Here is a 27,618-nt window from a genome sequence, read left to right on the forward strand (position 1 = left end):
TTTCAGCTAATGGGTCCTTGTTTTTCTGTGCACAAACAGTCCCACTGTTGTAAACCATACAGTTGGGCTGCAACTAATACAAATATCTTTTTTAAAAGAAAACATTTTCATTATCAATTATTTTCTTGATTAATCGATTTGATAGTTCCGAGAGTCCCAGATATATTTAATTTGCTATCATATAAGACAAAGAAAAGCACCAAATCTTCATGCAAACGCTTTGATGGAACATTATTTATAGCATACATATGCCAGTTAATATCAAGTCTGGAGTTTATAAGACTGGGGGAAATAAAAAATGAAAAACAATATCCTTGTCACAAGTGAGGCTGCAAAACCCACAAGAAAGATTGTTATTATTATCATTCATATGTTTCACATTGTTTAAACTATCCTAAGATTATTTAAGAGGTTTAGTCTTCCAGTTTTATTCATCAATTGAATCATGGAAGGAGCAGTATGCAACACAAATCACTGGGTCTAAGGAATGTCCGCTCTTCCAAAGTAAAGTGTCCGATACATCACAAAAAATTAAGCGGGCACTGAATTCTGAATTTCTGATAAATTAGGCTTTTCATTGTTTTTGTTATCTTTGAAAACATCCCAGACTTTAGGGGTTTATTATCTATAATGTATTCTAATCATTATGAAACCTGCCCAGTTATTTCCTGAAAGACGAGACGTCCTGATGTCCAGACGAGCAGACAGGGTGGGGGGGACCAGGGTTGGTAGTCTGTATGTTTTTTTTTTTTGACGAGGCTCAGGCAGAGATGCTTGCTATTCCCTCAAGTGTCTGGAAAGTGTGCCGTTTCCATTACAGTCTGTCTCGTTTCGCTGCAGCAGTGGCGATGTTTTTGCATGGAGGCCCAAGACTAAGATGCAAGCTCTGTGGCCTTGTGAGTTCAGGCTTCAGCAGTGCGAGGTAAGCGAGGGAGTGGCTGTGGCCCTCCTAGACACACACATGGGTTACATGTGCAGCTTCAAAGACATAGCTGGACGGGCCTGACTGCTGGCAGCCTGTTATCATTGACAGGAAAGCAGAAAAGAGGCTGCCAGGGACTGGTTTCAGACTAGTTAGCTAGATGATTGGGATGGCCAATTTGAGGAATGATAGGCTTACTGTTTTGCTAGTTGGCAGACTGACTAATGCTAACAGGCAAGCATGCTACAAGGCATGCCGGACAACTAAACAATAAGCTGAAACCTGCTATACTGTAAAGCCGAGGGGAGTTGCAGATTCAGGTGATAATTCTCTGTAGGTTTATCAGTACGAGCGACCCCTTTCACAACGCCACGTTGGTTTCACTTTGTCTTCAGATACATTACTATAAAAATCAAAAAACAATCGGCAATCAAGTTACAGTGTAGTGTTCCTTGAATGGATCTGCATGTCTTAGGGTTAGGGTTATGCTGCTGCAAAAGAGGTCCTTGGCTTTCTAAAAATGTGTACCTTTTTGTTCTTTTTGAAAGTATACAAAGGCCTTTAAACACAACCAGCATAATCTCTTCCATTTTCTTTCAGCATTGTATAATCTTAGACATCTTCACGCAGCTGTAGCCTACAATGAACAGTCTTACATGTTATTAGGCTGGCCCAATGGAGACTGACACACAGCCAACAGCCCATCTTGGTATAAAAGCATAATGATGCACTTAAGGCAACTTTTCAGTGGTTCAAAATCAATAAATAAGAGTATAGAATATCAACTGTTGTAAAACAGTTTGGACAGTAAATACGTACTGTACAGTTAACTAACTAATCCGCTAAAATGATCATCGTTAATCACCAACACAAGGGAATCAGCTGCTACTACTTTTGATGAAGAGTTGAACTGTCAAATAGATTTGTCCTAATGGTGTATCTGAAAGAATCATTAAAAGTGTAATGAATGCAGTTGTCTCTGCTGTTTTTCACTTTCAGGACACTTTGTTAGGAAATACATTCTACAGTTACATAACTGCCCATGTGATGTAACATGGGCAGTATGTAGCATTGCCCTGGTGATGCGTTAAGGTTAAGGTTAGGGTTAGGTGCCTTGAAGGCAGGGGTCGCAGCACTGCCTGGAAGGAGCAGTTGGGGGCAAAAAACACCATCAAGCATAACTATTAGGCTCACTTCGTGACGGTTTATTGTCTTTCCTGGCATTTCACAATTGTGAAGTAAAAATCTTGTGATTGTCACACTTTAAAAGAAATTCAAAAAGTGTGCACAATACCCCTAGTTAAGTGCTAATATACTGATCAAGAACAGTACGTCCTGTACTCAGCTGCAGTGCTCCTGATGCAGCTTTCAGCAGAGGTGACGTCACGCTGGCTAACAGTACCGGACTCCTTTTCATTTTTTGATTCCAGCTGATGTGTGAAGTGTTCTGCAACAAACCAGAGATTGGCAGAGAAGTGGTGCATTAGTTCCACGATGTTTCACTTTCAACATGAACCAAACACTTTTTATTGTTTGTCTTTTGGTGGTGGTGGCTTTGCTCTGTTTTCTACAGGTTTTCACCCTTCTCCTTATTTCCATTGCATTTACTTTACTACGTATGCAATGAACCCTTTTCAGTTTTAGGATGTAAAACTATCCAACAAAAAGGATTTTCAAATTCTCCAGTATTTTTTTTTCAATATCTCATTCATACCAAATCCCAATGCAGTTTCTGATGTGTTTCTTGTTCACTCCTTAGTAACATAGTTTTGTGTATCTTATCATAAAATGTTACAAAATGATATTGTAATCGGCACCCCTGCAAGACGAAACAGTAATATGTGGTGTCGTAGAACCATCCTCTCAACACCAGTTACAGCTAATGTTGTTTCCACAACCCTGGGCCTGCACTTCTAGGCAGTAAGTCAGACTTGTTTCAGGTGAAGCTTGGCCTCCGCCAAGGCTGCACTTTGTCACCAATCCTGTTTCTGATGTACATAGACAGGATATTGAGGCGTAGTTGGGGAGGGGTTGCAGTTCGGTGGGCTGGGGATCCTATCGCTGCTTTTTGCAGATGATGTGGTCCTGATGGCATCATCGGCCTGTGACCTTTAGCACTCACTGGATCGGTTCGCAGCCAAGTGTGAAGCGGCTGGGATGAGGATCAGCGCCTCTAAATCTGAGGCCATGGTTCTCAGCAGGAAACAGATGGAGTGCCTACTCTAGGTAGGGAATGAGTCTTACCCCAAGTGAAGGAGTTCAAGTACCTTGGGGTCTTGTTCGCAAGTGAGGGGACAATGGAGCGGGAGATTGGTCGGAGAATTACATTCACTTTATCGCACCGTTGTGACAAAAGAGAGCTGAGCCAGAAGACAAAGCTCTCGATCTACCGGTCAATTTTCGTTCCTACCCTCACCTGTGGTCATGAAGGCTGGGTCATGACCGAAATAACGAGATCCAACGAGATATGGTGAGAAGCTCAGTCATCCATGAGGAACTCGGAGTAGAGCCGCTACTCCTTTGCGTCAAAAGGAGCCAGTTGAGGTGGTTTGGGCATCTGATAAGGATGCCCTCTGGGCGCCTCCCTAGGGAGGTGTTCCAGGCACGTCCAGCTCGACCTTGGCCTGGGAACGCCTCTCGATCCAACAGTCGGAGCTGGTTAATGTGGCTCCAGAAAGGGAAGTTTAGGGTGGATGGATGGATGGGCCAGCACTTGTGTTGTGCTTAATTGCTCCCAAAGTAACTTCTAAAGGTATTGATTCTGACAAAATCGGACAAAGTGACTCAACAATTATTGACTACAAGTAAGGTTGATTTTGCTAGCTTTAGACAGGCTACTGTGAAGATCAGAAACACAATTGTATCAGAAAGCCAGCAAAGACCCTGAAGAATAAAGATACCAGCAGTCCTGAGTGACCATGCAGAGCAGAATATGTCAGCCAGTGTGCAACAAACAACTATAAGCCAGCATATTAACCTTCTAAATATTCACAGTAACAGCTACAGTGCAGCCACAGTTTAGCAGTCTGGAGACATTACATATGTTTACCAGTGTGCAGATAATGCTATTTCTAAAAGTAAAAAATGTTTCTGTCATCTTGGCTTTTTCTCACATTTGTGTGCTTCTCTGTGCATGAGGCCTGTTCTGTTCTTCTAACACATCATTATGTCAAACTCTCTCACTGCTAAATCCCTGAAGTATGGTTAGTTCCACATGGTTTTTCCTCTATTATTCTTTAAAGGCAGATCCCTGGATCCAGCCCTGCTGGTTAACATTAGCACCTGACCTCTTGTTTAATGCCGAAAAGAGGAAAAAAAATCTTTCTGGGAAAGCCCTTCATTAACATTTATGGGAAACCTTTTGGCCCATCTTGTTCTTTTTCCCTTTCAAGATTAAAACACATAGTCTTTTTCCTCATTTTTTCATACCAGCCCCTCCCATACATCAAACTTCACATGGCTGTTTTGGGAAATCCCTCAAAATGGGCAGTTAGTCTGTACTTTGCCTGGCAAATTCCGCTTTTTTCCCCTTTGGGCACACGTCCATTGCATTCTTTGGAAATCGTGGGTGTAACCGTGTGGTATGGTGGTGTTTTCTTTCTGCAGAACGTATTTCCATGCTGTTTTTAGTATTCTGGACAGGGCGAAGAGAAACAACCGCTGGAACACCTCAACAATGAAAAGAATGCAGATGTGAAATGATATAAATATTGTTCAATCTAGACCGTATGTGTGGCTTCAAAAGGTGGTATACTTTGATTGTATAAGCTCCCAGCCAAATTCATATGTTTTTTTTTTTTTTTATGTAGCAGATACGTATTTATCATGTCAACAGCTTGAACAAAAACAGTCACTGCACATAGTGGGACGAATCTTTGAGGGAAGAGCCCTTGTCAGTCACGCTCCTCATTTCCAGTGAGGTCAAAATTCTCTGACTCTGACTCCCCTTATCCTCCCACCTTATTTCTGTGGCTTTCCTGACCTTTTAACCGGGGGTTCCTCCTTCTCTGAGCAACCCGGCACTATACACTAAGAGGACTCCCTGCGTGGGATGGAAGAGAGTGGGGGAAGCCTTCAACAAGAACTTCATTTTAACGTGACTCAAATTCCCCGCATCTTTTCTCGACCCTTTTTGTAGCTCTATACTCCCTGCTTTGCACTGCACTCAAAGCACCAAACGTATCTTTTCTCCTCCCTTGGAAAAAGCCATGGTAGGTCAGGCTCCGGGCCACGTAGGTCCACAAATCCTTTGCAGAGTGTGTTTGGTTGGACATTCCGTTCTGTGGCACACCTTGGGCCTCACAAATGTTGAAACAGCTTAAATATGTGGGAGCTCTGGGTATTTTTACTTTGGCTTTCCAGAGGCCTCAACCCGTGAAACAAAAACAAACACAATGGGGATTCCTACTGGAATCGTCTCAATTGAATCATCTATGGTACACGTGACACGCGTGCCAAGTTTTGATTCTGTAAGGGTAAAAAGAGTTGGTTAACCACAGCGCTCGGAAAGCCTGACAGGTTATGGGAAACGACTTCTGGTGACAGTTGTCAGGCATTCCACTTTCCATTTAACTTTTTGTTCCTTTTGTCGATCCTAAACCATATGTACTTCCACAAAACCTCCCTGGCAGATGTCTGCTTCAAGCATATTACCATCCTACATCAGTTCATCCTGTTTCCGAATGTCATTCAGTACAGTCTGATTGAATTGTTCAACAACAGCTTTTGGAAATTTCAGGCAGCCCACAATTTGTTCCCGTCTCCTTAAAGGGCCATGCCACTGTGTTTGAAAGTCTTAGATGCAATAAAGGAGAAAAGGCCGAAATTGATTATTTGAACGAACACAAAGGCAGACTTGTGTTTAGTATGATGGATTACACTGCGCAAGCAAGTTTCTGATATTAGATTTTCAAATTATTCAGTAATGAATAGAAACCAATAGATGGCTTGAATGATTGGCAAATACATTCCGAATTTCAACACACGTCATTAGTCGCAAAGGGCTTAGTTTTGATGTAAAGTGTACGGATTTGTAGCAAATGGACTAAAACATATGAAATCGCCGGTATTGTTCTTTAAAATACTTTGAACACTACAGTGCTATATGGCCTTATGCTCACACAGAGACTTTATACTTAACACATGGAGTGATTGACATACACAATGTGCTCACCTTGAACTCCCAGCCTCGCCACCCTTTACTAGAGATGTGGGTGGTCCTGTGTCTGTCAGCCCAGGTAGGGCAAAGGTGGTGGCGAGTAGGGTTTCCCACTCAGGTTTCCCTCGAGGAACAAAAAAGAGGAAGAAGAAAGGCCATACAGTTTTTTTTTTTCTCTCTCTCCGTATGTTGTTGTCAACATGGCTTGCTATAATGTTGTAATATGACTTTTTACGGATTTGGCCATTAGTGATTATTGACTTGGATAATATCATTAGATATATGACCATAGTAAAGTGTAAACCTCGGTTTATCAGAGGAACTTTATAGCCCTTCTTAAAATGGAGGAGAGTGGAACGACCTTTAACCATCAAGCATTCACATTGCGCACGTTAGGCCTCCAATCTTTGGAATATTTCCCTTTTATTCCAATTGATGTCCTACAGCACAGGAAATCTTGGTCGTAAAAGCATTTTATTAGCGTTGCTTTTCGGTGGTATAGAGCAGAGTGACCTGGAGGGCGATGCAAGCTGTTCGTCTCGAGTACAAACAACCATTGCTGACGTCCAACCAGCCTGCATTGCAGCAATGTTTGAGGAGTTTGCCAAAAATTCTTTCCTAAAAAAACAGCAATTCAGCATGAATTCTTGGTTGAGAATCTAATGTGGAGTAAATCTTCCCTTTTGTGGTAGCTACATTTTAACATTGTGTTGTACGATATTTTTTTTTATCAGACCAATGCAGCCAGGGAAGGGTGAACTGTAATTCTCCATGAGGTAGGTGAGTTTATTGGCTTTTCCCTCTTGTTTGGGTATAGAGGTCCAGTCTATGGGGGTCAAACCCAATAAACATGGAGGAGTCTGTGCCAAGTGGAGATGTATTAACTGAAGCCCCCTCTGTTTTTCCCCATGTTGGAGGCTCACGTTCATTCCTAACCAACAGCCCCCATCCTTTTGCTTTCCAACTGTTCCTAGCCTGCAGCTCTCCTGTATTTGTGGAGCCGTCACAGTGAGAGGTAGGCAGCAGACACATTCTTTACAGCCCTGCTGATTGGAGGGAGCACTTTATTTGCTCTGGGACAGACTCGTATTTCTGTTTATTTTTGCAGTACTCTGCTCTGCTTGTGTGTCTCTATGTGAGCGTGCACTGTGACCAGCAAGGTGTTAGAGTACACAATGTTACTGAAGTCACTCCTCCTTTATTGGTGAAATTTCTCAATATTTCCTTTTTGTATTCTCCTCCTCTTTAAATACATATTACTGCATATTTGACATTACTTCTAAGTCCCGATGTATTTGCTGTCCTGCTTAGAAATGTGCAGGGTTCCTTTTTCCTGATAACAGATGAGCTCAGAGGTTAAGAGTGTTATCTAAGAGTGATTCTACAAGCCTCATTCAAGTCAGTCATTATTTCTAAGAACCTCTGTAGTTACACGGCTTATCAGTAACACACATCAAATCTGCAAGGATTTATAAACGGTTTTATGATCATCTCAGCTTTGAAATTCATTTAGATCCTTTTCTTTTATATAACAAATCTTAAATCTTCCCACAAAAATGAGGAAATACTACTTGTGTTTCTTGGTAGAGAGCATTTTGTATCATCGCCCCGGGACCCTAAATTGAGACGATGATGAGATGTAAGTGTGGTATTCTCTTTCAATTTTGGTTTTCCATCAAAAAATAATAAAAGTAGCCAATAAACCTCTCTAGTGGCTTACGGAGAAGTCTTTATTTCTGTTACATGACTACACAGCCAGTCATCCACGCTTCTATGTGTGATTACACGAAGGGTACAGCAGCCTTTCTCAGCTCTCTGAAGTGCAATTACCACACACACACACACACACACACACACACACACACACACACACACACACACACACTCTTACAAAGCTGAAGATACCCCATTTAACAATCAGAGGCATAATACCCTGCACTTTGTTCCTCAGGCTTTGTGTAGTCCAGGCCTCGCTGCTATCTCTTACCATTCAGATGCCTTAAATGTGTCCAACTAGGACTATAGTGTGGCATTTTCCTCCTCGTTCCCTGATATCCTGGGAGCCCCAAGTAAAAGCAGTCTGACACTGCAGCCAGTTTGGCTGAAACTGCCCTTTTTATCGAGGCAGCCTGCCATATCGTTGTGGTCCATGTGTTGCAAGGGTCTTCAGATCTGCTACTGTTAACTGCACGCCTTCACATTGACCTACTTCTCAACATTTATGTAATCCTACAGCTGATGGGGGGGGGGTGTCATGGCTTGGTTAACCACAGGTATGTTCCAACGTACACCAAGGATTTGTTTGGATAACACAAGGACAGGCCATGGAGGGTTTGTTTTCTCTTGGCTGCCACTAAATGACTTGTTGTCATTTCATACTTTCGTTACAGGCTGTGACAGTGCAAACCCTCGCAGTTAGTTTCCTTAGGAATTTAACATTTGACAACCATGACTGCATCAGACTGGGCCCTTTTTTTCCATTTATGCGCCCACCTGTGTGACTCATGTATGAGTGCCCTGTGTACCTTGTGATTACTGTTCTTACTGGTTTCTTCCTTCCTGACGGGAAAGAAATCATTAAATACTGATTTCCGATAAGAGGACTTCACATTTTCAGATTTGTTCTGTGTGCATCCTCTATGTGTTTAGTGTGTGCACGTAGGGCTATGCAATGGAGTGTAAGAGGTGTATGGATGTAACAATAGCCCTGTAAGAACCCAATTACATTCTGTAGATTTTCTCCCTCATGGCTGCCATTTATTCAAGCCTTCAGGTGCTCTTTTCTAAAGAAGCACTGAGTGAAACAGCTGCCCCTGGCAAACTTTTGACAAATCTATAATTGAGCCATTTAATCGTACTTACTTCTCTCAGCAAACAAAGGAAACAATTTCTCTGATTCCTCCATGACGTCAGAGACTTGATACCTGAAAGGCTAAGATAGCCTTATCGACCTTGTTGCTGCATAGCTAATGAAGTGTGTGCATTTATTTAAAAATCCACTTGGTCGATTGGCCTGAAATGCAGCCATCATTCCCGTTCTGTGTTCCACTGGTCTTTGAACTTTCCTCTGCATTAGGCCTCGAACTGTTCCGATCATCATCTGTGTCCTGGGTGTCCAGCCAAACCCTCAGCTATGACGCACAGGACTCACCGTTCAAACTTGTGCCCATACTGTATGTCAATACAAGCAAGTCACTGTTTGTCTTTGTTTTTACACACAGCTATTTGAATCAATAGACTGCAGCTTTGGACTGATTTTTTTTTTTTAAATGTTTTTAAGTCCTTTCAGATTCTTAAAGAAGCCTCAAAGCTCCAGTAATTTTTTTAAAGATTATTTTTTGGGCCTTTTTAGGCCTTTATTGACAGGAGAGCTGAAGAGATGAAAATGGAGAGAGACAGGGAATGACATGCAGCAAAAGGCCGCAGGTCAGAGTCAAACCCGGGCCCGCTGCGTTGAGGAGTAAACCTCTATATATGCTCTACCACCTGAGGTATCTGGGCGCACTGCTCCAGTAATTTTTATTACAACAATGGATCAAATTACTTACTGTAGTCATGACGTGAATTATCGCTGAGCTCTGCAGTTCATCACAGCTCTATGGATATTTGTATTGTCTTTCAGCTCATTGTTTTGGTTTTTATGGCCTGCAACTTTACTGTTTTGGTTTACTCTCATCAACCCAGTTTCCAGCCGCAGCAGGCAGCTATTTTCAACAACAAAATAAACGCTCTCATAAACCCACTGTACACTGCTCAATACCAAACAGCAGTCACAGTTTGCAACTAGATGGTTAACATAGGATCTCTCAAGAGTTGGTAGAGACCAAAACAGAGCTAAAAGGAGAGTAAATTGTTGAACTTGTAAATGCCAGGTGGCCAGAAACACAACTTCTGACGAATGCTAATGTTATTCCATGTCTGCTGGTTGTGAAATTAGGCCAGTGGTTCCCAAACCTTTTTAGGCCATGGCACCCCTTCAGAGGAATTCTTTTCTTGTGCCACCCAGTCCCCAATAAAACATGCATATATGTATACAGATGCTTATTAGTTTTAGCAATTGTGTTCAAATCGCTGCTTAACGTCCTCTTTGTTGTCTTTACCAACCAAACGGTCTGGCATTATATGTCATTGATTTCATGCACTTTATACATTCACAAACTGCAGCTGATAAGTGTCATTTAAAGAGGTTGACCTCTTTGCGTGTGAGACTCAGAGGAATGCTGTGTCCCCATTATGTTGGAGCGTGGGACTCGGTTGCTTGGTGTAGGGAGGCTAGGATGACCTTCAGGAATGCTATTGTTGTGTACTCTATTCCCTTTCCAAATGCACCCTGCTCTATCAGACTGATAGTCCTTTTTAGCAGAATGCGATATCAACGGGTGACAGGGGCGAGAGAATGGAGAAGGGGGTCCATAAAAAGCCCCAAATAAAAGGTTGTTCTCTCTGCTCCGTCTCCCCTGTCCTGTGCTGGAACGGCAGGAATGTGGCAGGCAGACCGACTGAATCTCAGAGCCTTCAGCCCCTAATGAATTTTTCAAAGGCCTTTTTCATTCAAAGCAGGGTGCTGGCTAACAGCATGTCGCCTGGCCAAGCTCCTCGGGGGGACGAGGGAGGAGAGAGGAGAATAGAGGGTTGGAGGGAGAGGAGAAGGAGGTGCTGGCAAAGCAAGTTGGCACCTAGGCCGGGTGGGGTATTGGATGTCCCTCACAGTGAGAGATAATAGGCCACTCAGCATGAAAAGCCACTGGAGGAGCATTCTTGACCCTGCCACGAGGGTCTAAAAGAGAATAGAGGGAATGTGAGAAACAAAAAAAGTAAGAAATACATTGAGGGAGGAGAAGAAGAGAAAAAGGACCAGCGAGGAAAGACAGAGCTACTAAAGATGGTGTATTCTGACAAAAAAGAAACTTGAAATGTCTGCACCTGTTGAAGGTATTGTTTGTCACTTTGGGAAGTATTCTTATTCACTTTCTCGCCTGGAGTGGGTGAGAATATCGATGCCACTCTCATGTCTGAAACTGGTATCAATCATCTCCTGTAATTCTCGACAAGAAAGCATATTTTACCAAAATGTTGAACTATTCCTTTAAATGCTTCCACTTTACTGTTTATTGTAACTGACTTTCCCCCACAACTTCAAAAACAACAGCTTGAGATATCAATGATTGTAGGGGGTCATGTCAAAAATAAAACTCATTGAACCCTACTACCCAACTATGCAAAAGTATATAGGTTATCTGCTTCAATGAATCTGCGTTTCTGCTACAACATGCTGCTGGCAGCGTCAAAATGTGCCTTAAACTACATGAAGAATGCAGGTCAGGAGTGTGGATGGTGTCAGGAGTGTTTTCTTGGCTTACGTCAGGCCTGTTGGTGCCAGCTGAGAATTGCTTAAACACCACAGGCAATGGGAACCTTGTAGCTGAGCAGGTGCATCCCTTTATGGCCATTGTAGTCTTTGAATACTTTCAGCACCAACCAGATTAGCTCCAATAAGTCCTGCACAGGATCTCAAGCCAACAGGTCACAATGTGGCATGCATGCTTTGGAATTTAGGATGTTTTAAAGGCAAAATGGACACATTCGCTCTATTTTTGCTGATTTCTCTTGATGCTACCACCAAGGAATTGACCCAATTTGACCCAAATGTGCCTTAAATCGCAACATCCCATGCTTACCTGTTCAATTTTTGACTTTGCAAAGCTGGCCTGGAGTGCACACACAAAACTAGAACCAAAACTAGAAGCAATATATGGGTCAGATCCAGCTCACACTTGGTCGTATAGCGCAAGACACTCTCAGCCGCAGGTGGCCTTAATTAAATGATAATCAAGCCAAACCCATATATGATTCTGATGTAAAATGCGAGTTTAAGTCATTGGAAACGGATGTTGGAATATACATTGATATTACACAAGGTCTGCTTTGTGAGCATGTTAGTGTTTCTAGTTTATCTTGCAGGATTTGGGCAACAACCTTTGTTTAATTATAGTAAGTGAGTCTGTAATTTATGTTTGTGTAGTTAGTGTATGCCTGACCATTCACAAACTGTATACACAAGCCCATTACATCACTACACTCAATCTTCTCCTCAGTGTGCACTAACCTTTTTAGTGGGGAGGAACCTCCCTAAAATGTTGTGGCTGTGAATGGTTCTAATGCATGCTATTTTTATTTATTGTTCTTTTTCAACCAAAGTATTTGTGCTTTGTCCACATCTTTTTTTCTTTGTATACAAAATCTCTCATCCAAACTCAAAAGCTATCATTTTACTTGGGTCAGTGTGGAAAGACATCCTAATTGATGTTCTCTACCACACACGCAGACAGAGCAGATATCACACTGTTGTCTGTGTATAGTGGCCATTAGATTTCACATTGGGAGGAGGGGCCCTAAACACCCTTTGGGTCACATCACCTCCAGTGATGTCAGAGGAAATGCCAGAGAGCTGAGGTAAAGAGCTGCTTCTTACAGTCCTGAAGATTCCTGGGCAGACGACCACTGTGATAGTGGAGGCTCCAGTGTGCTACAGGCAGAAGAAGAAAGGAAAAAAACAGTCGCTGATAATGATGGCGAAGACACGGAACAGTGTGTATATTGTGTGTGGCCTTGTCGGTAAAGGTGTTTTGATTATACTCAATATGATCTGGACAGGATATCAAATGGTAGGTCCCTACTCTCCAGCTTAATTGTGCAAATCTGGCCTCTGATTGGCACAAACATACAGACAAGGTTGTTGTTAATACTGTACATTAAAAGTTTGAACTGACTGAGGTTTCCTCAGAATAAATCAGTGAATCAGATGAATCAGTGATTGAGCAACATGACTGGGGACAGCTAAGATCCATTAAAAATACGACATAGTGCAAGTTCTCAGTAAGTCATCTGGATTTTGTAGTTCCTCGGAATCTGACTCAACCTTTTTTATTTGGCACCCAACATACCTACCTTTAGCTGTGCCTTGGTTTGTCAATGATTTGTATGAATGATTCATACTTATCCATAAGCTGCACACTGTTGATGTCAAAGCTTTTAAGAGAGCACTTATGAATTTGTGTACCCAGTTACTTGGGAGGACGATGTTTTCTTCCTGGTTAACTGAAGTAGAAAGATGAGCAGAATTCCTGCAGTGAAGATGAAACATGGAGGGGAAAAGTTTGATGAGTCTGTGGATTCCATGGTCTGTTTTCTGAAAAGTGAATAGATTAGAAGTGCCATTGTGGTTGTGAGCCATGAGTCATAAGATAATTTAAAGAAGTAGTCATGCAAACAAACCGTTGTAAAAACTAATACATGTCATTATTGAATAAACACTCAGTTGCTAGTTTATTAGGTACACTAAGCTAAAACTAATGCAGTCTAATACAACAGACCTGCATTGAAATCCTTAATGAAGGTTATAATGTTTTTTTAAAAGGTGTAGAGGTGTTGAATCAACTGAATGTTTTTTTTTTTGTAGGATGTAGTTTGCGGTACTGTTGAACTGTATTACATTATGCAGATAGGTGTTATTTAGCCGACCCTAATTGATATACACTCACCTAAAGGATTATTAGGAACACCCTACTAATACCGTGTTTGACCCCCTTTTGCCTTCAGAACTGCCTTAATTCTTTGTGGCATTGATTCAACAAGGTGCTGGAAGCATTCTTTAGAAATGTTGGCCCATATTGAGAGGATAGCATCTTACAGTTGATGGAGATTTGTGGGATGCACATCCAGGGTACGAAGCAACCATTCCACCACATCCCAAAGATGTTCTATTGGCTTGAGATCTGGTGACTGTGGGGGCCATTTTAGTACAGTGAACTCATTGTCCTGTTCAAGAAACCAATTTCAAATGATTCAAGCTTTGTGACATGGTGCATTATCCTGCTGGAAGTAGCCATCAGAGGATGGGTACATGGTGGTCATAAAGGGATGGACATGGTCAGAAACAATGCTCAAGTAGGCTGTGGCATTTAAACAATGCCCAATTGGTACTAAGGGGCCTAAAGTGTGCCAAGAAAAAATTCCACCACCACCACCACCAGCCTGCACACTGGTAACAAGGCATGACGGATCCATGTTCTCATTCTGTTTACGCCAAATTCTGACTCTACCATCTGAATGTCTCAACAGAAATCGAGACTCATCAGACCAGGCAACATTTTTCCAGTCTTCAACTGTCCAATTTTCGGTAGCTCGTGCAAATTGTAGCCTCATTTTCCTATTTTTAGTGGAGATGAGTGGTACCCGGTGGGGTCTTCTGCTGGTGTAGCCCATCCGCCTCAAGGCTGTGCGTGTTGTGGCTTCACAAATGCTTTGCTGCATACCTCGGTTTAACAAGTGGTTATTTGAGTCAAAGTTGATCTTCTATCAGCTGGAATCAGTCGGCCCATTCTCCTCTGACCTCTAGCATCAACAAGGCATTTTCGCCCCCCCAGGACTGCCGCATACTGGATGTTTTTCCTTTTTCAGACCATTCTTTGTAAACCCTAGAAATGGTTGTGCGTTACTCCTAGTAATTTAGCAGAATGTGAAATACTCAGACCAGCCCATCTGGCACCAACAACCATGCCACGCTCAAAGTTGCTTAGATCACCTTTCTTTCCCATTCTGACATTCAGTTTGGAGTTCAGGAGATTGTCTAGACCTGGACCACACCCCTAAATGCATTGACGCAGCTGCCGTGTGATTGGTTGATTAGATAATTGCATTAACGAGAAATCTTACAGGTGTTCCTAATAATCCTTTAGGTGAGTGTATATGGGGTGGGAAAAAATGGTAGAAACACCTATTAGTATAACAATACAATTCAACAGCTCCACAAACCCCAAAATGACCACACAGTCGAAGTTAGGATTTGTATTAGACTGCAGCTAGGTGTGCCTATTGAACTGGCAACCGAGCGTATAATGCCATTATGTATGTATTTTTTACATAAGGAAATGACAGTTGTGTATTCATGTGTGTGCATGCAGGCCTTAATTGTCTTATCTGGGAAGTGCATGGCAGTCTACCTGGATGACCTCATGGTTCGGCCTTCCACAAAATGAGGAGAAGCAGAAGCATTGTGTTCGCCAAAAAGCACAGTGAGCAGGCTGAGGTCATAGTGAGATAGGGCTTGTGGAAACACTGATGCTCTAACATGACTGGCCTTGGAAACTTCTCCCGCAGGAGCCCCAAAACAGGACAGTAAAAGCACACTGGGCGGTCAGACAGGAGAGCAGACCAGCCGAAGTTCAGCCAAAAAAAGTCCTGCTCTTTCCTTAGGTTTTGAGTTCAGCAGAGAGGACATGCAGGTGAAATGTGGTTTGCCCCCTCACTTTCCATTCAGGGAATGCATTTCATAATATATGTTAATGCTGTCCGGGTGGCAGCCATCCTTTTACTTCCTTCCTATAAATATATGAAAGACAAATGACCCAGAACATGAGGACAGGAAGAGGCTTTTTTAGAGTTTGTGTTGGTCCTTCATCGTACCTATTTTCCGCAGCCACTGCCTTGTAAAAGTTTGAACGTACGTCCTCCAAAATGACATCATTTCATGGCTCATTAAAATGATGTCATCGCAATCTGTTGGAGGGAAAAAGGTTTGGTTTCATTGCGCTCAATCTCAGGAATTTGGGTACTGCTAAACACTGTGCCTTCCAGATAGCCAGTGACAATCCTCAAACTGATTTTCATCCTCTTGTTTACAGATGTCTGATTAGAACTGGACCATATCATAATATTCTTGAAGACAGGAAATGCTGATGGTTTGGGCCATTTGGTGGTGTAGCTTACTGTACGTCATCAGAGTTCAGTCTTGTGTTTAATATCAGCAGATGTTTTACGTGTATTTCTTGTTTGTGTCCTTGTGGTTGTTCCAGACGGAGGCAATGAAAGGAGCTCTGAAGGACTTGAATCTGAACATTGTGGAAATGACTGACGAGAACGCCACACTGGATGGAGGAGATGTGCTGTTTACAGGTAAACTATGTCTAATCCAATCACTGAATTTTGATGAACACTTTAAACTTCTGAATCATCAAACAGCAGCCTGAAGCCATCCACATTAGAAGATTTTAGAAAAGTAGCTGTCACTCTCCCTAAAGAGTGGTGGAGGTGATGAATATAATCTATAAATGAAACTGTGAAGGTGAGACAGGGTACTGTTGGCTTTTATATATGGCTTGAGAGGTGGCACTATGTTGTCTGTGTCGGTTTGTACTGGGTGCAAAAGTGGATACATGCACACCTAACATTTTGTAAAATCAGTAAAAAATTGGTCAACATGATTTAACATAGACCAAAGTGTTGTACAACTTCTTTTTGACAGTAAAAGCTACCATGAGTATACTTACACAACCAAAAACACACAAAATCAAAGCTTTATAGCTCACTTAACGTATAAAAATCAGGATCTACAGCAAAAGAAAAACAAAAATCTTCATTGAGTATTTAAAACGTGGATGGATTAAACAACATACTTGTGACGTTGCCTGGTTTTCTTAGTTTGTAAACTTGTAAACTGTAAAGTGTGTCATGTACGTGGAACTAGTGAAAGGCCATGGGGCTAGGGCTTTTCTCCATGTTTTCTCAAATGTCAGTTTACATTATCATGGCAAATGCACATTGCTTCCCACACTGTCAACAGAAATGAAATATTTCCATTATAAGCTTGGATGCTTTTAGTTTGATTTCCTGCATGACATGCATTTAAATCAATCAGCTCACAGATTAGTAAAAGTTTTGTTCTCATGAACATCTTAAATTTTCTTTCCATTTGCTTCAATGATTGAGGTCAGTAATGACGTACGTTCTACTTAATATGTTTCCACGAAAGGCCATAAACAAACACAGAAATTCTAAGACCATTGCAGAAATCATTGTAAAGCAGCAACATAATGTACCATTCTGATTGGCTTGCAGGAGTCTAATGAAATCGACCAACAGGATGATTTGTTTTGTGTTTGCCTCTGTCTCATCCATTACTTTTGAATCTCATTACAATACAAAAGTGTTATTTCTAACGTGATACATTTTAAAAATGTCATTCATGATTCAAAACATGACAACGGGTCAGGGAGACGTCTGCCAACTGACTAACCACAGGTGAACTTGGGTTTTACTGTAATCCATTACCTCCAAGAACTATGCATGTGCTTGTTGATTTTAAGTACAAATAAGAGGATGTAATTGTAAACAGAAAACATTAGAGAGCAGTGAGATAGCAGAGTGTGAGTAGTCTCAGCTCACACTCATACAGGGTTTTGTGTCTGTAAGCTTGTGTCTGTGTTTCGGGATCCTCCACACAAACATTCCTCTGTACAACCTCCATGACCTGGTGCCTCAGCACACTGAGCAGAACTTCCCTCAAAAAATGTTCTCTAGCAAAAACACTGTGTACCATACTGTATGGTCAAATCGAAGCAGCAGGACTCCACGCTCTCACCATGGAACTTTTATTCCTCTGGCATCAGTTAATAAAATTTGGTGAGGGGAGAGAATTGTGGACACAGTTGTGTTGTGAGTTAAAATGTGTCATCTACACTGCGCAGGCCACAGGGAAAAAAGCATAGTACACTTAATTGGGTTTCTAGACACTGGCTCTATGCGTTTGTTCCTTCCAGCTGAAATCGGTTTCACATGGCAGAGCTAGAAACATTTCCTGTTGGCAAGACCCCGGCTAACGGCTCATTTTGGAAAGCCTTAGCAGCTAGGTTAGGAGCCCATCCCGGCGCTCAGTGTGCTGCTGCAGCTTCGCCAGGCATTCAGGGCTCTGTCTGCTTGTGCCCACCATTCTGACCACAGTTGGCCTTTCTCACAGGCATGCATAAACTGTGCACTGTGGTGACTGCAGTGTTTACCTACAGTAGATCCACAGACTCGCTGTATTGCTGGTGTTCAACATTTTTAGACTTTATGACTGTAGATTTAACAGATTTTAGAACTGTTTAGATGTTGTATGTCTGTTCATACTGCAGATACAGTATTATGCTAATTGAATTGAGTTTAATTGAATTGATATTCACTTACACAACTTCAGTGGCGTCTCGTTTTTTCTTCAGGTCGAGAGTTCTTTGTGGGCCTTTCCAAACGGACCAATCAGAGAGGAGCAGAGATCCTAGCAGATGCTTTTAAGGTGAGTTTAAATGGTGCACATAAACGTAAAGTTACCTTGCTCAAAACTGACTAAAGTTAGTGTTTAAGCGACCCGTTACATAATATACATGCAAAAATATGTACATACAATACAATAAAATACATCTGCTTGCTGCAGCTCGAAACAACATTGTTAAGAATTGAATCTGTTGTTATTGGCACTTTATGAGTGAGTGAATATCTTAACAGCAATATCTTTTTTTTTATTATATATATATATATATATATATATATATACAACCACCACCCTGCCTTCTGAAGTCTCTTAAATGCACAAGCCTGCTGTGAGCAATCAGACATCGCAAACAAGAAACAAACATGTTATCAATTATAAAGGCTTCAGGGCAGGAAGATAACAGCATCATCACTACATCTTTTTTTTTTTTTAATCCTGTTCTCTCTAATTCCATGTCTCCCTCCATCCATCTCTGCCTTGCTCCACCCCATGCTTTCTGTCCATTATATAGACGGAAAGCATAAATAAACGTAGAGTTACCTTGCTTGAAACTGACTGAAGTGAGTGTCTAAGCGACCCATTACATAATATACGTGCACAGTACATACAATGTACTTTAACCTAAATTAATTGATGGGTATAGCCACTTTGGGGCTGCGCAACAAACTTTAAACATATATTATAATATTGACATATACCTTATAAAGTTGACATGGCAAACATGCTAGCCGACAGTTGCATATTTGCACATCCAGCAGAAACATAATATCATCCTTTATTTTCTATTTTGGTTTCCACCCAATCCTGAGGGAAATATCTGACTCTCGGTCTGCCGTTTGTCTGTTGTCTGTCTGCCGTTTGTTGCTAGACAGGCAGCGTACAGTGGTTTTTTAGAGCTTTTTTGCACAAAACATCTGCTTGCTGCAGCTGGAAACAACACTTTTAAGACCGATGTTAGTTGTAGGCCGTAAAACCAAAAACAATGAGCTGAAAAACTGTTAATCATTATGAAAATATGTATTGAATCCATTGTCTTTGGCACTTTACGAGTGAGTGAATATCTTAACAGATCTATCTTTTTGTTAACATACAACCACCACCCTGCCTTCTGAAGTCTCCGCAATCAGACATCGCAAACAAGAAAGATATAAACATGTTATCAGTCATAAAGGCTTCAGGCCAGGAAGATAATAGCATCATCACTCCATTCATCTTGCTTTTTTCATCCTGTTCTACCTCCTCTTCTCTCTAATTCCATTTCTCCCTCCATCAGTCTCTTCCTTCCGCCACCCAATGCACACATTCAAAACAATCTGTTTGTATACAGTAACTCTGTACATTTAGCGAGAAACAACAATCTTGGGAGTTAAAGTATCAATGGTGGATCTATTGGCATAAAAGTAACAGTAACCAAAAGGATAAATACTTGTGCAGAGTACAATTTTAAAAAGTATTTCTACTTTGTTATGTATCACCACTGAAGGGGAGATTATTGATGGATGCAGCTGTTAAGAGTCTCAATTAGTCATTAAGGCCCGCCCAGATCCAGGCCACAGCTGGCTTTGAGGCATTTTTAATCAGCTATTAATGCAAGCCTCTTCCACCCCTCTTTACAGTGATGAAGCAAGCAGTTGTTGACCCTGATCTAAAAGGTGATTTGGGAGGGCAAACACATTTGCCTCATTAACTATTGTAGACTTTATCATCATCAATCAACGCCTGCCACATCCACTGCGTCCACCCATGCTCTGCTGTGCCACGCTACATCCTGTAATGCCCTGCTGTGCCCGGCTATGACATGAACTACTACAACTACCATTGTAGTCACTGTTCCATTATCTTTATTATGACTATTATTGCCACTGTTCATCACACCCCCAACCAGCACCGACAGACACTGCCTACCAAGAGTCTGGGGGCGTTTCTCAATACCAAGAATACAAAGTACGGACTTGTGTTCTTGGGGAGAACGTTCTTGCTGGTTGTTCTTGGAAGAATTAACTCGCAAGTTCACAAGCACAGAAAACGCTGTTAACAGTTTGAGACGATGCGTTCTTCCTGTTATTGCTCAACACTCCCAGCACAGAGGCTACCTGCAAGGCTCCAAAATACCAGCTAGAAATAAAAACCACAACAATATAACCACTTTGTATTAAAACAGTCTCCGGACAAGAAAACCTCATAATGCTACAACTATTGCAATAATAAACTAATTTAGCTTTAATTTTATTGTTTATGGTTTAGCTCAAACACCCATTACTTATTCAAAAGAGTGGAACGTGATCCCTACTATTATTAGCATATAAGTTTAAGTCAGTTTAAATTAAACAAATAAATAGGCATATGTACTGGTGTGTCCTATGTGTTCCTATTAGTGTTATGTGGAATTATCATTTCTATATTATTCTAGTGCACTGTATATGCCCAGGGAGATGGAAATTAGAAATTCAAATTATAAAGGTTGGTGTCTCCCCTTTAGTCTACATAACATGTCATAGCATGTTACCACTTTATGTACAACTGTTCATTTATCATAAAGACTGAAACTCAACTTCTAATAAATCAGAAAACAAATACACCAAAAATATGAACTAAATACAAAATATAATGTAGGCTATAGCCTATGGCATAATTTAAACAAGTCTCCCGAAAAGAAACGGGTATATCTCATAGACTAATAATATACAGTCTATCTATGGTAGGCTATATCTCTCCTCTACCTGCTGCACTGTGTGTGTGTGTGTGTGTGTGTGTGTGTGTGTGTGTGTGTGTGTGTGTGTGTGTGTGTGTGTGTGTGTGTGTGTGTGCGCTTGTTGAGTTTAACTCCGAAAAGACAGTTAACCACATGTGTTGGGATATTTAAACAAACGATCTGAAACGGCGAAATAAAAGCCTCTTATTTACGGGACCGGTCTAAAAGACCTCCGTCTTACAGCGGGATCTCCGAGTGTGACTGTCCGAGCGCCGAGCAAGCGGCCCTGGCAGGCGCAAGCTGGCGGCCGCGTCATTTTATGGAGCTCCGAAAACTCTGAAAACTTTCGAGCAAATTGTCAATTCGGCAAAAGACTTTCGCAAGACTGCCTAAATTCGAAATATAAACCATTCATTTCTCACCTAAAATGTTCTCAGAAGTGAATTTACTGATGAATAAGATGGCGAAAATTGTCAAAATTGTCCCGTTTTTGGGCTATCTATGTACTGGATATCCAACCATCATTGAATGCCGAAATGAATGTTGGGATACAGGTGCTGCGAAGTTCATACAAGTTACCAACCGATGTATCCTCGGTAAAATGGGCGTGTCAAGAATACATCCGGGAATTTTAACTGTTCTTGGCGAAATGCGAACTTGTGTATTGGGACAGTACTTTGGCAACACGAGATGACGTTTCACAGGGACACAAGAACACAAGTCAATAGAAGAACACATATTGGGAAACGCCCTGGGTCTGCCGAGGTTTCTTCCTACAGGGGAGTTTTTCAATAGAGAGTGTGGTGTAGACCTACTCTCTGTAAAGTGTCTCGAGATAACTCTTGTTATGATTTGATACTATAAATAAAATTTAATTGAATTGAATTCAATCAATACTTCCATGTCAAAGTTCAGTCTTTCCTGCTTTATATTGTAAGTAAATGAATGAACTGAATGGCTGTTTTGTGGTTGATTTGATCACTGGAGGCAAAGTCTTGAGACTTTCTCCCTTTTAAATTGGACAAATGTTACATCATCATTAATTTACTCATCTTCAATAGGATAGATGATATTCTATGTTTTTCTTTTTGTCAACATATCCCATGAAAAGACCATAATCAACGACTAATTGACCCACCAACTATTTAAGTATTGCCCGTGTTGCTAGAGCTGGATAAAGCTTATTACCGTACTAGACTTCCATTGTTGTTCAAAAACTATTTAAACAAATCAGTGACCCACAGTGTTTTTAAGATGAAAGTATATACATTTGGCCCATTTAAGGATTTATGTCTTCAGTAGGTGCTTGGCACTGAGTGCCTCAGACAAGACCGGAAAGTCAGAGAGTATTGGGAGACGTCTTGTTGGTTTTGGTCTTTTGATTGTATTTGTTGACGGTAAGCAAAATATTGATCGCCAGCTTTATCCTTTAAGTAAAAGGCATCGGTAAGTGTATAAGCCCGGTCTGTGTATCTTTTCAAGCCTTGCTGATGTCAATGATTTTGTATTTCATCATATTTTCCTTTTCAACTACTTACTGACCAATTCCCATGCGCTGTGGCATGACCTTGATAGCCACATTCGAGCTCAACAATCACCACTGACACATGGTACACACATCGAAAGGAAATACTCAACAAAATATCCCAAAACATCAGTGAAACAACAGATTCAGGCTAACTGGAAGGATTTAGGCATGCAGCCTGCAAACAGGGTCACAGTGTGGGTCACAAACACAGACTGATTCTATCCGTCCTGTTTACTGTTATTGTAATGTGAAGACTATTCATACTGCAGACTGTATGCATATTGCTTTTTGATTTGCTCTAAGAGACTGTAACAAAAGAGAAAAGCCGGCTGGCTCACAAGTTCAGAGGTGGGTCATGACGTCAAGAGTTCAACACATTACGGTAACCTGAATGGCCTTATTGCTGTGCTTCCTTCTTCCCATCTGTATCTGATTTGAATTCCTTATTATGGATTCCTCAGTGTTTTCTGTTATCTTTGATAAGACAGGACTTAATGATGCGTCTCTGGCAAATGACACTAGGAAAAATCACTTGAGCGTCCATTATTGTTCTTTCCGTTTTTTATCAGATTGATTCCTCCTATCGCTGTTGTTTTTTCCTTTCATTATCAAATTAAGAATCACTTGGTTGCCAGGTTTGTTTAGCACTCAACAACTACGTACAGATGTCAGAGCTCTTTTCTTTATGGTCCTTTCAGAGGTCAGAGCAGATGGAGTTGTTGATTGAATGAGTTTGTTCGGGAAGAAGTGATATAGAGGCCAAGCCACTTCTTTTCGTCTACAGCTAGAGGTGTTGACCCCTAACTGGTACCAATATGTCACGAACATGAACTTCTGGGATGGTGAATAGGGTCTTTTCACAACATAGCAGTAAGTCAGCCTGTTGGTGCAGATGAAAAGCCACTCTGTCTCTCCCTTAATTCCCATGAGGATTTATCTTGACAGGGAGAAAGGTCTGACTCATATTTCTAATTTTGCACTGCAAGAAAACTTCCTGTTAATGGATAAGGAGTAGCAAGTTCAGATTACATAATTCCCAGTTGCCCTTTTGTATTTTCTAAACAAGTGCCAAGGAAAAAGGTCAGGAAAACATTAAGGATGGAGTATTTTCAGTTTTTTGCATGATGAAATGCCAAGTGCTATTTGGTCATTCAGTCACAATCACAATTTCAGTGAATCATAGTGCTTTAATTGAGCTAATGATGCAGTACCTGAAAAGTGTTAACATATACTTGAATGGAAAATGTCACAAAAGAGTCAAACTATGGAGAATGTACACAATACTTCATGGCGTTTTATGAAGCTAAGAGCTATAAAAACCAATTCAAAACACATTGTGTGATTAAGAAAACACTCTGATGTCAGTTCTTAGGCGCAAACCTAAATTTATATGCTCATATAAATGCATTCACATAGATTCAGGAAGGAAAGGTCTTGGCAAATAAGCTTGAAGTCTCATATCCTATCATAATTCAAATTAGAGCTCAATATCACTTCAAGGTTTACAAAATCTCTGTAGGACCCAGCTCTGGCATTTGCAATTCTTGAAAGGCTTACAGTACGTCTGTCACAATCTGTATCATGTATCAAATGCTCATCAGTCAACTTAAAAGTAGGGAAATTCTTGCAGTCTAGTAAATCAGTGAATCAAACTCAAAACAAAGTCGGTGGTAAAATGGTGTTATTTCAGCAGCGTATGCTCTGCTATAATTCATCAAATATGAACCCAAGGCTTTAATTCTTAAAACATCGAGGCTTTCAACTGGCATTTTAATGAAGGGGTTGGCCCAAAATCAGCTGTTTGAAGGCTTAAATAAATAAAACACTATAGGTCCCTATACAGTACTGTAGAAATGATCCTAGGCTGCACTAATATCGAACATATAAATCAATATGGATTGCAGGCTCAATGCTGCTTTTATCCTCAGTCTGAAAACTTTACAGATGTAAAGACCCTGAAAACACATTTTCTTAATGTGCCTCGTTCTATGAGCGATGGGATCCTACATGAATTTTACATTTGCTGCCATGGTTTGAACAGCTTTGGTCATTTCATATGATGTATTTCTATGTGATTTTTGTCCTTGCTTTTCTCACTGATTGGAAGTGGGCAGTGCAACTAAATGTGATGAGCTAGTGGTGTTTGCCGATTTTGCTAGGCTACTGTTCATTTAATGTGATCAAGCCACACTCACACAGTCCTAAAGAAGCATACTAGCTGAGATTTTTTTATATATATATATAGTTGATAGATAATACCTTAATAATATAACTTTGATTGTTGCTTGTTTAGTCGTGAATATTTAACCCTTGTGTGGTGTTCATATTTTTGTTACACAGCCAATGTTCCTGGGTCTGGTGGACCCTTCACATTATTAGGCTTTTAAGTCAATATAGCCATAACAATTTATGTAAAAATACTTAATAGATATCAGTTACCAATGATATATACATAATTTATGGTTCATATTTGCCATTTACCCCTGTGAGATCACATTTATGATCATATGATCATTTTGGTTTTTTGTGAGAAAATAAAGAAATTCAATTATAAAAAAGGTCAAAAATAAATAAATAGAAACAAGATTTTTGATCATTATTGGTGCTTATTTCTTAGAACTTAATCAGAACAGGTGAAAGTGCTTGAAATGCAACAATTTTGTAACTTTGTGTGGGAATAGCAGGTGCAGAAAGACAACATAGTTTCATAGCACCTATATTTAAATACCCTTGGGTCCAGTAGACCCGAACGCCTCATATGTAATAGTTATGTGTGTGTGTGTGGGGGGGGGGTGTACCGTGTGCAGTCATTGAAAATAAGTTATTTTTTATGCTCTTCACAGAAAATGAGCCAAGGCCAATGAGTTTGAGTTAGAAGAAATAATAAATAGCATAATTTTTCTTTTAGCAAAACATTGAAAATGGGTCCCACAGATCCGAACAACACACAAGGGTTAATATTATAGAGATACTTAAGATGGGAAACAAAGTTTTAAAAGCCTTTAGTTATATTTTAAAGACACCTATGGCATTTTTACATTCTCTGTTGTTTTGTTACACCTCAAGATGTGGTATGCAACATCCTGCAGCCAGAAAAAGCCTCTCCAATCAGGCTCCTACAAGTTGCTCGATAATAACCCCATGAGCCCTGGGCTCAGTAACATCATCTCCCAGACACTCCTGCTGTTTCTGCCCCTGAGCTGCTCACTACTTCATTTTAAAAGCCACTTTAGACCCAGTTTAACGATCCTGCTCACACCACCACAGTACTCTTAGAATCTTTCATGATAAAAAAAAACAAACCATATATTACATAATTTTACTTACACTGACTGGAGCTGCAGCGCTTTGTTGTGGTTTTAAAGGATCGTGAAGCATTGTTACTGACAAAGGAAGACTTTTGCTAAGTTGTCACACCTGTAGAATCCAATCTTTTCTTTTTATAAAGATTATCTTATTTGGATTAATTACGTACACATTTGTTTTCAAATATTTTGTATTTGTAGATATATGTGGGGCAATATTACCACAGTTAATGTATAGGGTTATTACATTGCTGTACAGTATAAAATGTTTCTTTTATTGTAACCTCAGTTGAAAACCTCCTATGTAGAAGTATGATGGTGAGGAAACAGCATGTCAGCAAATGTAGAGGCGGGGCTCTTAATGTATGACACCACAAAGTGATTCCTGCTCAACAGTTTGACCCTAGAGAGAGCTGCCATTAATTGAAATCATTTTTTATTACCTGGTTCTGTCCCATCCATAATTTTCAGTTTTCGCTTCACCTAATTGGATTGTGTTTTGCAGGACTACGCTGTGTCGACCGTGCCTGTGCTGGAAGGGCTGCACCTGAAAAGCTTCTGCAGTATGGGAGGACCCGGCCTTATTGTCATCGGCTCCAGTGAACCAGCACAGAAAGCCCTCAAAGTATGGAGTTTGTGTATGTATGTGTTGTACAGTGCAGTAAAAGCAAAGCATCATGCCATTGCTATGCTTCCCCCAGCTGTAGTCATGGAAACCACTGAATCAATGTAGTGCCATTGTTTATATAACGGTGACGCACATTGACGCAGCTGATTTTTTATTTTTTTGGGGTGACTCTTGGCTCGATGCTGTTGGTATTAGCAGCCCAGCTCTTTTTTTCCTCCTTTTCTGCAAAGTATTCAGCAAGAATAACACTACAAGACAGGACATCACACGTGTTGATTCAGAGCAGACTCCCTTACTTACAACTTGATTGCTGCTTCCCACTGCAAGCACATTGAGACCACCTGTCACCTTAATCCTTTCCTCATTAATTCATATTCTCAGCTAAACTAAGGGGATTGCCCCTGGTGCTTACACTCCAGCTTCAATTACAAAGGTATTAAGCAGCTTGAGCTCATTACCCCATAAAAAGGCTTCTGAATCGATCGAGCTCCATCGCAACAATAGACCTTAAAAAGTAAACCCAGGGGATGCTGAACATGCTCAACATGAACGAGGCAGTTTACACCCCGAAAAAGACAGATTGGCCGCTTTCATAAAGAAAGTAATACATCTTAGCCCATCCCTCTGATGGAATTATCCCTAAAATTCCCACACATTAAAACACAAGACTATACGCAAACTTTTCTCACAGCACACATGACTGAAATACAGGGGGATATGTAATGTCATATTAACACAGCATAGACCCATATGCTCTATGTTTAATTACATAAGTATGAAGACTTGCACACAAACACACCCTTGGCCTTGATAGGTCCTCCCTGGCAGGACTTTTCATTTGCCTCCTAGTGTGATATCTCCCCCTACTGGCCCAAGGTTACTTTAAGTCAAGTAAGAGCCTATTAGGTGGCAATTAAAACCAGACCATCTGACAGCACATCTTAATAAAGCAAAATACATAAATAAATCAGCACAAGGTCAGACTTGTTGGTTTTGTATGCATGTTTGCATAGCTTAGGTGTACAAAAGAAGTCAAGAATGTATGCATAAACACATGCGCTAATTGATATTATATTCCATTGTCGACTTATTAAGATTCCTGCCTGTTTGATCACCCCGGTAATTAGCTACTGGAGCGAGGACACTTAATGACAGACTGCTTGCTTTCTAATTACGGCTTACGTCACCCTCTCTTGCGGCAATTAGCTCCTGTTTTAAAGGGCTTTTAACGACCCTGGATTTGTAATTAGGTAATGTTCTCATTGTGGGGGGAGTGGGATCTCATGAATGCTGTTTTAAT

General features: G+C 40.8%; 1 protein-coding gene across 3 annotated transcripts in view; it reads left to right on the forward strand.

Annotated features, from left to right (window-relative positions):
* ddah1 (dimethylarginine dimethylaminohydrolase 1) overlaps positions 1-27,618 on the forward strand; it is an 82,019-nt gene that overhangs the window by 46,331 nt on the left and 8,070 nt on the right. For all 3 annotated transcript variants that reach the window (XM_039810765.1, XM_039810764.1, XM_039810766.1), the window contains 3 exons: positions 15,935-16,034; positions 18,116-18,189; positions 26,196-26,315. In XM_039810765.1, coding sequence (XP_039666699.1) covers positions 15,944-16,034; positions 18,116-18,189; positions 26,196-26,315 — 285 coding nt within the window. In that variant the 5' untranslated portion in view covers positions 15,935-15,943. The remainder of the gene's footprint in view (positions 1-15,934; positions 16,035-18,115; positions 18,190-26,195; positions 26,316-27,618) is intronic.

Source organism: Perca fluviatilis, chromosome 9 (genome assembly GCF_010015445.1).
Source record: "Perca fluviatilis chromosome 9, GENO_Pfluv_1.0, whole genome shotgun sequence".
Classification (NCBI taxonomy): domain Eukaryota; kingdom Metazoa; phylum Chordata; class Actinopteri; order Perciformes; family Percidae; genus Perca; species Perca fluviatilis.